Source organism: Camelus bactrianus, chromosome 19, assembly GCF_048773025.1.
Source record: "Camelus bactrianus isolate YW-2024 breed Bactrian camel chromosome 19, ASM4877302v1, whole genome shotgun sequence".
Lineage (NCBI taxonomy): Eukaryota > Metazoa > Chordata > Mammalia > Artiodactyla > Camelidae > Camelus > Camelus bactrianus.
In genome coordinates this window covers 13,736,005-13,749,141 of record NC_133557.1, presented here as the reverse complement: position 1 = coordinate 13,749,141, position 13,137 = coordinate 13,736,005, and the positions used below count along the sequence as shown (strand labels likewise).

At 49.3% G+C, this 13,137-nt stretch overlaps 1 protein-coding gene and 1 long non-coding RNA gene across 2 annotated transcripts in view; one reads left to right on the top strand and one right to left on the bottom strand.

Moving 5' to 3' along the window:
- The window catches only part of LOC141574046 (uncharacterized), a 40,477-nt gene that overhangs the window by 14,728 nt on the left and 12,612 nt on the right, over positions 1 to 13,137 (top strand). The window lies entirely within an intron of this gene.
- Positions 5,185 to 12,109, bottom strand: MYL9 (myosin light chain 9). The gene is made up of 4 exons (XM_010960777.3): positions 11,955 to 12,109; positions 8,590 to 8,799; positions 6,919 to 7,080; positions 5,185 to 6,014 (listed from the first exon to the last, which is right to left on the bottom strand). Exons 2-4 carry the CDS (start codon positions 8,771 to 8,773, stop codon positions 5,842 to 5,844), a joined length of 519 nt encoding a protein of 172 aa, XP_010959079.1. The 5' UTR covers positions 8,774 to 8,799; positions 11,955 to 12,109; the 3' UTR covers positions 5,185 to 5,841.

Below are 13,137 nucleotides of genomic sequence, written 5' to 3'. Positions count from 1 at the left end.
TAAGCATCAGTAATCTCTGTTTCTCTTCTCAGGCCATCTCTGCTTTTTTCTTTCTTTCTTTTTTCTTTGTTTGTTTTCTGACTTGGTGTTTTGGTTTTAGTTCTTGGCCAAGCTATTTCTTGTTGTGGTCAGCAACGACTGACAGTTGGTTTTATGTCTATTTGCCGATCTCTATCAGACAGTGGGGGTCTGTTCTCTATCTAGTGGGAAATGAGGGAGAATCTTATTTGTTAGTCTTTTTTTTTTTTAATTTTGATAGTTTTCTTACCTTTGTGAGCGCAAATCAATTAAGAAAATATTGAGAGAAATAGAAAGTGTTGAAAGGAGACAGCCCTTTGAGATACGGGCCAGTCAGTTTTTGTGTTTTTTAGTTTATTTTGGCACATGGCTGAGGTTGGTGAACTGAAGCTGAAAGTTTTAGGTGTTTCTATATGAGTCTGAAACATTCTCCTACCTCCATAGTATGTTAATTAGTAAGTTATAAATGATATCTCTTAAATTTAAGGTTTGTTTTGATTGGTTTATCAGAGCTAATGGGGTTTACATAAATATAAGGAAATAACAATTTCAAGAAAATAAAGAAATGAAAGTTAACTGTTTAAATGTGGTAACCTTTGAAGAGAAAAAAAACCAAGCCTTACGAAAATGTTAGCTTAGGGTTTTTTTTTTCTTATTGACTATTTACTATTTGCTTTAACAGCTTTATTGCTATATAAATTACATATTATAAAATTCACCCATTTAAAGTATACAGTTCAATTAATTTTAGGAGATTTAAAGAGTTGTGCAACCATCAACGTAATCTAATTTCACTACCCCTTCTGCACCCTCCCCACCCCAGCCCTAGGCCACACTAATTATTCTCTGTAGATTTGCCTACTTTGGACATTTCATACAAATAGAGTCATGGACTTGTTTCACTTAGCATACTGCTTTTGAGGTGTATCCATGTTGTAGCATGAATCAGTACTGCGTTCTTTTTGTTGCTGAATAATATCCCAGTGCGTGGGTATACCACATTTATTTATCCATTCACCTCTCAATGGACATCTGGGCTGTTTCTGTTTTTATAACTATTTGGAATAATGCTGCTATGAACATTTGCTTTCAGGTTTTTTGTGTGGATGTATGTTTTCAGTTTCTTGGGTATATACCTAGGAGTAGAATTGCTGGGTCATCTGGTAACTGTGTGTTTAACCTTTTGAGGACCCACCAGCCTGTTTTCTAAAGCAGCTGCACTATTTTACATTTCCTACAGGAATGTATGAAGGTTTTAATTTCTCCACATCCTCCCCGACACTTGTTTTTTTTTTTTTTATTATGATTATGATTATTATTACTAATACTACTACTGTAGTCCATTTCTTTAATGATGTTGAGCATCTTTGTTTATTGACTGCATGCGTTCTTTGGAGAAATGTCTTTTCATATATGTTGCCCATTTTTAAATTGGGTTGTTTATATTATTAAGTTGTGAGAATTCTTTATATACAAATCTCTTATCAGATATATGATTTGCAGGTATTTTCTCTGTTTTACTTTCATTTTCTTGATGTGAATCACTCTATTCAAATTTTCTGTTGTTTCTTGTACTTCTTCAGAAGAAAATTCCACCCATGTTTTCAAATTTCTTGAGTTCTCTTTTTAACCTTTCAGTTACTTAATTAAAACTTAATACCTAGTTAACAATTATTTATATTAAATAATCTGTCAAAATAATTAGTGTGATTTCTGTCCCTCAATCAAATCTTGACTGATACAGATGTGTACTTCTTTGTGTCTGTATTTTGGTATTTTTTTTTTTGGTGGGGGGCTTGACTTTATGTTTGTGAGATTTATCCATGTTGATGCATGTGGCTGTAATTCACTGTCATTCTTTGTCCATTCTGTTGGTGGGCAGATTGGGTTGCTTCTAGTGTGGGGCTGTTAATAGTCGTGCTGCTGTGAGCATGCTTGAGTCTGTCTTTTGGTGAACAGGTACCCACATTTCTGTTGCATGTGAACACACCTAGGAGTAGAATTGCTGAGTCATGGGGTAGATAATATGTTCAGTTTTAGTAGATACTGCCAGTTTTCCAAAGTGATTATACCTGTACATGTCCAGCTGTAGTTTGTGAGAATTTTAGTTGCTCCCCATTCTTACCCTCTTCAGTACTTGGAATTGAGAGCTTTTTCTTTGTATCCCCTTTGGTGGGTGTCAACTCCATTTGTTGAATCCCCTCTTTCCCCACTGATCTACACGTTCCTTTGTCAGATAACAGGTTCCACAAATGTGTGGGTCTGTTCCTGGAGTCTCTGTTCCATTCCTTTAATCCATTTGTCTGTCCTTCCATGACAGTATCACACTGTCATGTTTACTACAGCTTCATATTAAGCCCTGAAATCTGGAAGGCGCAACTTCCTTCCCTCTTCTTTGTCACAGTTGTCTGGCAACGCATGGCCCTTTACTCTTCCATATACATTTTAGAATCATCTTGACAGTTTCATGAAAAACGTTCTTGGAATTTTTGAATATCATTGCATTGAATATGTAAATCTGTTCTGAGGAAATTGATATCTTTGCTTTCTATGGATATGCTTTATTTTCCCACTTATTTAGGTCTTCCTTAGTGTTACTTAATCAAGCTTTATTCTTTAACTTTAGGTCTTGCACAGGTTTTTACACATCTTTTGTTCAGTTTATTCCTAGATGCTTGATATTTTCTTATACTGTTTGCAGTGAGGTCATTTTTTTTCCCTTTTAAATTACATTATTTATTTATTTATTTATTTATTATTTTTGCTGTTTGCTGCTGGTACATAGGAATATCTTATACCCACACACCTGACTAAATATTATTTCTAATTATTCCTAGATTCTTTATAAACAATCATATCTGCAAATAATGGCAGTTTTATTCTTCCTTTCCAATTCTTAGGCTTCTCAGTTTTTCCCTCATCTCTTTTTGTTGTCTGGGACTTCCAATATACTGTTGAATTAACATGGTGATAGTGGGCACTCTTGTCTCATTCCTGATTATAAAGGGTGTGCCTGTATGTAACTTTCGTCTCTTTAGGATGCTATTTGGTCCAGCTTTTTTCTTTAGATATTCTTAATCTGGTTAAGGATATTTCTCTATATTCTAATTTACTAAGTTTTTTTTTTTTTTATCATGAATAGGAGTTGTTTTTTAAAAAATTATTTAAAATTGCTTTTTTTGCATCTATTAATACAATCATATGTGTTTTTATTTTCCTCTAATCTGTTAATGTGATGAATTACATTTATGACTTTTCTAATATTAAACCATCCTTGAATACCTGGAATAAATTCAACTAGGTCATTAGTTATTATCTTTTTAAAAACACATTGTTAGATTTGGTTTACTAATATTTTATATGAGAGTTTTGCATGTATTTTTTTTTTACTTTATTTATATTTGGTTATTTTATTTTGGCAGGGGAGGGGTAATTAGGTTTATTTATTTTAGAGGAGGTAGTGGGGATTGAACCCAGGACCTCATGCATGCTAAGCATGCACCCTACCACTTGAGCTGTACCCTCCCCCCTGCATTTATATTCATGAATGAAACTGGCTTGTTATTTTCTTTTCTGATAATATTTTTGTCTGCTTTTGGTATCATAGTTATGCTAGAACAGTCTGTGTAAAATCAGGATGACCTGTTCCTTGAAAGTTTGGTGGAGCATGCCTATGAAACTGTCTGGGCCCAGTATTGTCTTTGTGGGAAGATTTTTAACCACTGCTTCAATTTTGCTAATACTTAAGAAAAGTCAAGCTTTTTTTTTGCTTTTTTCCCCCTATTTTAAAATGTTTTATTGTATCTTTTATTACTTTCTGAGCTGCTTCTAAGGCTCTATTACTCTAGGAATTTGTTCATTTGTTAACATTTCAAAATTGTTGGCATATAGTTGTTAACAGTTGTTGGGTAAATTCTTGGTTCATCAATTGTTTTTTTGTCTCTGTGTTAATCTTAGCTCCACCCTGGCACAGTTCTTTCTCAATTGCTGTCTCCTTCATGGGTATAGGAGGAATGCCTAGGGGCCTGCATGGTCTCCAACCTTTGTCCCAAGGTTACCCTGATGCTCCAGATAAATGGCGGGAGCAAAAAAAATCACAGCCCAGGGACTTCCACCCTTCCTGGAACCACCGTTCTACTTTGGGCTGCTGTTTCTCCCTCCTCCTCTTTACACATCCCCACCTCATCCATTGGGGGCCCAACCATGGCTTCAGAGGATTCTTTGTTTTTCGGTGATGTTGACAGTTCCCTTAACCTCTCTGGCTTCCTTGGAGTCTCTGGGTTGATGGTGAAGGGAGTCACAGCTCAGGCTCTTTCTCCTGTTGGGACCTAGAGGCCCTTTAGCTGTGACCTCAGGGTTCTGTACCAGTGGTTTCCTCTGCGTGAGGGAACCTGGCCTGATTTATGCCTCCCTTTGCACTTTCTCCTGGGGCCAGGGTCAGGGTGTGGTGTGGTTAGGACTGAGTCTGGGAAGTATTTGGACCTAGCTGGAACTTGTTTGGGCTGGCTCCATCTGAAATCAAGGACTTGTTGGGCTCAATCTGGGGGCAAGAGGAGGGATTTCATGGGGCTTTGACCAGGGCTTAGCTAGTAGGGGCAGAGACCTGTGGAAGGTTAGGGCCTCCCGGGTCACTGCAGTGTCCCTTAGTGCTCAGCACTCCCTTGGCTTGTATCTTGGACCTTTGCCATGTGCTGTGGCTGGCTGGCTCTGGGTGACCCTTAGGGAAGGCAGCAGGACCAAGCTGGCCCAGCACCTGCTCCCTGCTGGGGTCAGATGGGATGTGTCCAGCCCTGGCCTGAGCCCCATGGAAGGTCCAGAGGCCAGGGTCCAGCTTTCCCTTCGCCCCAGACCCACTGGGTGACCTCAGGCGGTCCCTGTCCCTATTGACTCTCTGTGCATTCAGCCAGTATTTCTACTCCTCTTATGCCCCAGGCACTGATGTCAGTGTCCCCATCATTCACTCAGAGGCTCAGAGCCCCCAACTGGCATTTGCTATGGTGATTCCTGAGGGTCTTCCCCACTCTGTCCTGTCTCTCCCAGGAGAGCTTTTCCCCTCAGCACGTTGGTCCGCTGCCCACTGTTGATCTGGTTTCAGCTGAGCCTTCCCTGGCCCAGGGGGTAGGATGAGGGCAGCCACTGTGGATGGGAGGAGAGAGTGAGACAGTGTTTGGGGCCTACAGGCTCCTTTATTTCACCCCAACCACAGACACACAGACCTGAAGCAGTGCTCAGCCTTCTATTAGAAATTCTGCCTCTTGGGGACAAATGTCCACTCTACATGCATCTTCTGGAGCATGCTGTGAGGGGTGGTGTCCTGGTGGCTGGGCAGGGTGCAGGGGAGGGGTCTGGCATCCTGTCCTCTGAGAAGGGACCTTAGTGAGGTTGGTGTGTTTGTGACAGTGGCTGGGGAAGGGCTTTCATGCCCTGCATGGGGGTGCACATGACGTGGCTTCCCAGACCAGGATGCAGGGCCCTTCCTGTGGGGAGCAGCCTGGGAGTGGGCAGGCAACACCTGAGGCCTGGGCTCTCTTGAGGGGCTGTCTGTTGGTGCCTCCAGGTCCAGCCCTCTGGCCTAGCTCCCAAGAAGATGGTGTTTCCTTGGAGGGTCACGGTGGGAACACCTGCCTTACACTGGCGATGTGCCCCTTGCCTGGCACTGTGTGCTCTCGGCCTGTTTCCTCCCCTGTGAGCTGGGCTCCTAACCCCTAAGAGGGAGGAGCCCCTGAGAGGGTCCTGTGGGCTCGTGGGCATAGAGCCGGTGCAGACAGTGTACGGGGCAGCACGTGACTGGGACAGGGGCCAGGCGTGGGGGACTGGGGTGTCCTAGTCGTCTTTGTCCTTGGCACCATGTTTGAGAATGCGGGTGAACTCCACATAGTTGAAGTTGCCTTTCTTATCAATGGGTGCTTCGCGGTACATCTCGTCCACCTCCTCGTCTGTGAAGCGGTCACCCATGGTAGTCAGTAGCTCCCGAAGGTGGTCCTCGTGGATGAAACCTGGGGGCAGGGCCAGGGCCATGAGACAGGCACTTGGGCTGGGACACACCTAACACCCCCTACCTCTAGGCCCCCCACCAGTCCTTGTAGGGGAGGGGCCAGGAAAAACCACAGCCCTGGTCTTTGTTCAGTTTGAGTTCGCCGGGGCTCCAGAGGGAAGAGTTCTGCAGTGGGACTGTCTGCAGCGTGTTCCTGAGGGGGACCTGGGGCTGTCGGGGGCAGAGGTGCCGACTATGTCTTGCTTTAGGAGTGTGAGCCCCGGAGTTCTACTGCCTGAGTTTGAGTGCTCATCCCCCTTCTTTCTAGCTATGTGACCTTGGGCAAGTTACTTAACCTCTCTTTGCCTGTTTGATCTGGAAAATGGGGATGAAAATATGCCAACCTGGTAGGGGACTGTGATGGAAGTCAGGAAAATGAACTGAATATGCTCAGGTCTGTGGTGCACCTGTTGCCCTTGAGAAACTACTGAAATGACTACTGCTGGCGTCACTCTGGCCCGTTCCTGGGAAAAACAAGCTGTGGGATAGAAAGTCCTTTGGAAGATCTGAAGATGGGGGCTGACTTCTGTACCTTGTTGGCCAGAAGGGCCTGAAATGGTTTGGTTTCTGGAAAGGTCAAAAGCAGAGGCCAAGTGTGTTGGGCCAACAGGCGAACTAAGTGGAAAGGCTTGGTGGATGTGGGCTGTTTTAGTTTAGCATTTGGGAGAGAGACCAGGAAAGCAGCATGGCTTTTATAGTTCTAGTGACAGAAACCAGCAGACAGATGATTTCTGTCCTGGCCTTTGACGGCAAGGGGCCCTGAAGTCCCAGCATGCCCAGTCCCACTTGCATATGCCGGTGGAGGGGGGCCTGGGGGAGGTGCTCAGCCCCAGCTCTGTCCAGGCCTCCATCCAGAGGCTGCTGACCTGAGGCCTCCTCGTCGAAGCAGGCAAAGGCGTTGCGGATCACGTCCTCGGGGTCCGTGCCATTCAGCTTCTCCCCGAACATGGTGAGGAACATGGTGAAGTTGATGGGCCCCGGGGCCTCGCTCATCATGCCCTCCAGGTACTCGTCCGTGGGGTTCTTCCCTGTGGCGGGAGGGGCGTTCGTGCCTGCTGTCACCTCCCATCCCCTCCTTGTCCCCTTCCTTCATGCCCCCACAGTAAGTTTTCTAAACTGTAAAGCATCTTTCTGGGACGGCTGGCTTTCTGATGGCTTCCTCCCCAACCCTGCTCTCCTGGCTGCCTTGACCAGTTTCCTCCTCTGGTCTGGGTATCCGCCATCCATAATGCTCTCTGAAGTGTAAGAGCCCACACCTGCTGACTGCTCTCTGCGTCTGGTGCTCCGTGTGCCTTATCGCATTAACTTCACCACCTGGGAGGTCAGCGCTCTTACCCTCCTGTGAGATCTGAGGCACAGAGATGGGGTGACTAGTCCTTGGTCACACAGCAAGTCAGCAGTGGAGCCAGCATCTGAACCTAGGCAGCCAGATCCCAGGCATGGTTTCAAAAGTAGTTAAACTGGTGAGCTTTGGTGTCACACAGGCTAGGGTTTGAATCCCAGCTCTATGCTTATTTCCCCTGCCTTTTAGAATTGTGAAGATGAAGAAGGCAATGGCTATAAAATGCACATAATAATGATTGGCACGGCCTCATGGACGTGAATCAACTGTGGGGTTCAAATCCTAGCTTTACCACTTAATAGCTGTGTGACGTTGGGCAGATTACTTAACCTCTCTGAGCCTCCGTTTCCTCATTTATAAAGTGGGAAGGATAATCACACCTACCTAATAGGATTGCTTTAGATTTGAGATAGTATCTGCAGAGCTGCTTCCTGTTATTTTATCTATTATTTGCTGCTCTTGTTTTCAACCCGAGGATAATGTTCCTAACCATAAGACTATGACTGATCTGTGGACCACTGAAATGAGCTACTAATGGAGTGTGGATTTTTCAGGGTAACTCCCCCCCCCCAGCCATTGTCTGGCCCAGATGTTCTCACTGGATGAAGGGGTGCCAGGATCTGGGGCTGAGGGTAGTTGTCTGTGGCCAGCACATGGGGAGGGATATGGAAGTAGGGCCACAAGTGGGTGCTGGTGTCTGGAGGCTTGGCCTCTGGGCCTCAGTGTCCCCATCTGAGCAATGATGAAATGTACTAGATTTCTGAGTCTGTTCAGCTCTAAGGTTCTGATTCTGGGGAAGTCACTGGAGTTAGTCTCTCAGAGCCTGACACAGGTAACCTCTGAAGGAGTGGGGAGGTGTTCTGGCCTCCCCCTCTAGGCCTCAGTTTTCCCATCTGTACAGTGGGAAGTCTATGCAATTCAAAATTTCTTTTAGTCACTGATCCCTTTCTTTAAATGAAATGGTACCAGGCAGCACAATCTACAGTCTGCCTGAGGTAGTTCTGTCCTGGAGTGGGCTTATCTGAGTTCAAGTCCAGTGCCCAACTGCTCTGTGCCACAGTTTCCCTATCTACTAAATGTTGAAAGTGATGGCAGCTATTCTCCAGGTGGGTGCCTCATGTCAGTGCACAGGAAGTGTTCCTTAGGGATGAGCAGCCCTTGCTGGGCCCACTTAGAGCCCCCTGCCTCTGCTCACCCATTGATGCCAGCATGTCATGCAAGTCCTCCTTGTCAATAAAGCCATCTCGGTTCTGGTCGATCATGTTGAAGGCCTCCTTAAACTCCTGGATCTGGGACTGGTCAAACATCGCAAAGACGTTGGATGTGGCCCGCTGTGGTCGCTTCTTGGTGGTCTTGGCCTTGGCCCGTTTACTGGACATCTTGGCTGCACGTGTGTGGGGCTTTCCTGCAGGCAGTGGGTGTTGGGGAAGAGACTGTGACCACAGGCCAGAGAACCTTCTGGCCTACCCCAGCTCAGCTGTTAGTGCCTGGGCCTGGCATTCATGCTCCCACAGGTTTGGGACTCCCGCCACACAGCTCATCACAGAAGCAGACAGCGTGGGCACTGTGTGATCTTAAGCAACTTCCTCAACCTCTCTGAGGTTCCACATCTGGGAATGGGACAGGAGTGCCCAGCTGGAGGGATTAATTGACTTATTGCCCGAGAAGCCCCTGGAATGGTGCCAGGCACAGCGTAAGCTATTTTTGCTGTGGCTGTTTGGGTGAGACACTTAGGATTGGGTTCAGTGCCAACCATTTTGGTGCTTTATCTCCTTTAATCCTTAATAGCATTTACACACTGTCCATCTCCCTCCAGGCGACAAGGTGGGTTGACTTGTGGGAGGCCCCAAGGCTCCCTGCCCCCACCAGCAGGAAGGAGCTGGGTCAGCGGGCCCCACATTCCTGACATTCCTCATCCTCTCTTCTCCTCCTCCTCATCCTTCTGCCCTCCCTGCTCTGGAGGTTCTGGAAGGCCAGTGTGCTGGGCAGTTTCCTTTCCCCGAACCTGCCACACTTGACCAGCCCCTCAGGCTGGGTGACAGGTCTGATTTGGGCCCTACTCCTTATTCTCACTCCTCAGTGAGAACTCTCCCAGAACCCCAGCTTCCTGTCACCCTTGTTTAGACCTGGCCTCCGAGCCTCCAGCCAGCCTTTCCCATTGCAGACAGACCCAGACCTGCACCTGTCACTTCACCTTGAAGCCCTTGAAGGTTCCTGCCACTCCCTCCCACCTGCAGTAAGTCTGGGCCCCTCAGCGTGGCATTCAGGGCCCTGTGGGAACCCTCCTGCCCTTCTCTCTGACTGGCCATAGCATCCCTCCTGCCACCTGTGATCCTGCCAAGGTGGGCCACTGGCTGCTCCCCAGACACCCCCAGACTTTCCTTCTTGGTCCTTCTCCTTGGAACGCCCTTCTTTCTCCAGCCCAGTCTTCAGACATCCTTTGGGGAGCAATCCCGCCGCCCCCCAGCTTTCACAATAAGCACTTAAAGGTATCTCTCCTTCACAGTCAATCAGGGCAGGTGTAAACCCCGATTTGCACATAAAACCATGGTAGGCTAATAGATGCTTGTTTAATGAATGACTGTGAGGGCAACTGTGGCCATTCTACTGGCCCCACTGTACAGATGGGGAAACTGAGGCCCAGCAAGGGGCTCTTTCCCTGAACCCATGTCATGGCTTGTGAGGACTGTGAGCCTGAAGACCTAGGGCTGTGTATCCCTGCGCTGGGGGTGGTTGTGGGCCTGGCTGAGGCCCCAGGGCTGCTGCCCCTCCTTTTCCTCTGCCCTGAGTTCCTTGGTGGAGGATCTCCAGGAAGACTTCCCTACCTGTTTTTCACCCCAAATTATATGGTTATGAGTGTCCCTTGCTCTGTCTCCAGGCCGTTATCCCATGACCCTATTCAAATAATTTTTAGTCTTTTGTCTTTGAAATCTTAAACCCTGAACTGGGATGCTGGCCAGCCCCAGCCCTTCCCCAGGGCCACAGCTGCCTATAGTCCTGAGATGCTGGCTGCTGTATCCCCCGGAACTGACACACCTGGCCCTCGATGTTTCTCACATGGTTCAGAGAAGGTAGACAAAAGCCTCTCTCACCCATGACCTGGGTGGCAGTGGGATGGTGCCATTGGTATGGAGTGCCATCCTCTCCTGTGGTTCGTGCTTCGAAGGGCCCAATCCTTCCCTGAACTGGGTGTTCTCTGGGAACTTTGACTCATGGCACCCACAGAAGGCAGCTGAGGAAGAGTCCACTGTGCCCAGCAGAGGCTGTGATGGTCATCATCACTGTCACTACCACCGTCTGTAAAGTTGTAGGGCAGACATGGCAGGAGGAGAGAGAAAGCCAGGACCAGGGGCAGGAGTGGCCAAGAGCTTGCCCCCTGTTCTAATCCTGGCTTAACCCCTCGGTCTCCATGACCACCCCCACCCTCTTCTGTACAGGGGCCATGACAGAGCTTAGAGCACTGAACTTTACAATTTGTCCATCCCACCAATCTTAGGAAGCAGGGTGCACAGAGTGTGGTGCCCCCTAGCTGTGCCATTAAAAAAACTGAGGCCCAAGAAATGGCACCCATGAGAGGGAAAGAGTCCACTTGGAAGCCAGGACCCCTGGCTGGGCTTGGGTCAGGGGGTGGCAAATGGTCTTTCATGGTGGGCCTCTGGCAGCTGAGGGGCTGAGGACTCTTTGTGACCAGATACAGTTTCTAGTCTTGGTTGAGGGACTGGGGTCAGAGACAGGCTAGGCTCTTAGCCCTGGGGCCATCGCGTCCTCCTCCTAGGGGTCCTAGACACCAGGAATCAGATACAGTTGGTACGTGGTCTGGCTACAACTGGGTGCCACCTCCCCGCTCTGGTGCCTGAAATCCTTCTGTATCAGCAAAGGCAAGGCTTGTATTCCCCCTTACCTCATGGTCCCTATGGCCAGCAGTGCCAGATGCCTCGCTGATAAACTCACCTCATCTGAGGCAGAGTTAATTGAATCTTTCCTGAGAGTTTCAGGAGCAGCTGGAGGGCTAGAAAGGAGCTGGGGACCAGTTCCTGCAGCCTAGGTCCTTGTGCGACCCCCGGAGTCGGAGTCGGGGGTAAGCCCACAGGGCAGACATTCCCCACCGGACAGGCCCGGATGGTCAGTCTTGGTGTGTATGGGCAGAGGTTACCCCAGTCTCCATCCCTCTTTCCTGCCCCAGGGAGATGGATGAGGGGACACTGATGCTCTGGAGGGGACTTGAGGAGCCCGACAGGGCTCAGTTTCCTGTCTGTGACACACATGGGTCCACTAGGGCAGGGAACACCGGTGACCACAGCCCCCTCCCGACCTCCCAGGCACCGCGAGCTCTGGGCTTGGCATCTCTAACTTCACAGTAAAGGGGCAGGACCTGACAGTCTTCCCTTGCCACAAGCCCACTGGTTCTCAGAGCCCAGAACAGTCTCCCTGCTGTCCAGCCCCACCTCGCAGCCCTGCCCCACGAGCCCAGAGACCCTCCGACAACCCCCTGCGTCCCCAAGTTCCAGCCATGGCCATCCCACCGCCTACTTTAAACCACCCGGGCGGCCGGGCTCCCACCTGGTGCGGAGAAGGCGCTGGCTCGGTGCGCTGAGCGGAGCGGGTGCGGAGCTGGGGCTGTCGCGTCGGTCGGTGGGGTATGGGCTGGGCGCGGTGGGGGCGCGGGGCGGGGCGTAGCGCCCGGCCTTACAAGGCAGAAGAATGTGCGCTGCGGGGCGGGGGCGGGGCCGCGGCAGCCCGGCCTTATTTGGCTTCCACCCACGCACGGGGAGGTGGGGGTGCTCCTGGGTGAACCCCCAGGCTGTGAGGGGCTTCCCCATCGTGGGCCCGGGAGATGATGGGGGTGAAGGAAGGGGATTTATCTGGGTTGGCCCCTCCTCTCCAGCGAGGCGGGCAGAACATCCAGGGGTCTCCAGACCTCAGACCCTATCCCCACCTTCCCCCCCACGCCCCAAGGCCAGTTGTCCGGCCCATTCCCGTGGGAAGGCTTCCTTACACCAGACCAAGTATGGCTTTTTTCCAGTCCCAGAGAAGAGGCGTGTCAGAGAGGACCCATTGTCCTCAGGCAGAAGCACCAGTCAGGCCCTGCGGGTGTGGGACGATCGATCGTGGGGGTTGGGTAGGACCATGCTGGGGACAGCCCACCTCAGCCAAATCACTCTCCTTTTCAGCTGCCCTGTTTCCTCACCTGTAAAATGGGAGGGTGCTGGTGAGGATTCAGCTAAAGAGTCACCAGAAAGAGCCACGTGGCCCCTGGGGAGCCAGCGAGAGGAGCAGGGGCTGGGGGTCCCCGGGTTCAGTCTTGCTGGAGAGCACACCCCCTCCTCTCCTCTTGTTGACCTGAGTTGGAGGATGGAGTCTGGGAGGACAGACTCATCCCCTCTGCAATCGGGCATCAGGCCCTGTCCATCTTGACCCGCAAAGGATTCCTTACCCATCAGCCCCTACCTGGGCTCCCTCACTGCTCTCTCCTGGCTCCCTTTGATCCAACACAGACTTTCTCAAGGAGCTTTTCTAACGCCCAGTTACTTACTCTATAAATATTACCTGGCACCTGCTACCTGCCAGGAACTGTGCTGAGTGCTGGGGAAATAGCTGTGAACTAAAGTTATCTGACTCAGGAAGCATTTGTTCTTGTGGAGGGAAATACTATGAGCTACATGGCTTGGAGGGTAGAAATAAGTGCCTTGAAGGAGAATAAAACAGGATGAGGAGAGAGAGTAACAGGAGGTGGGGGTTGCTT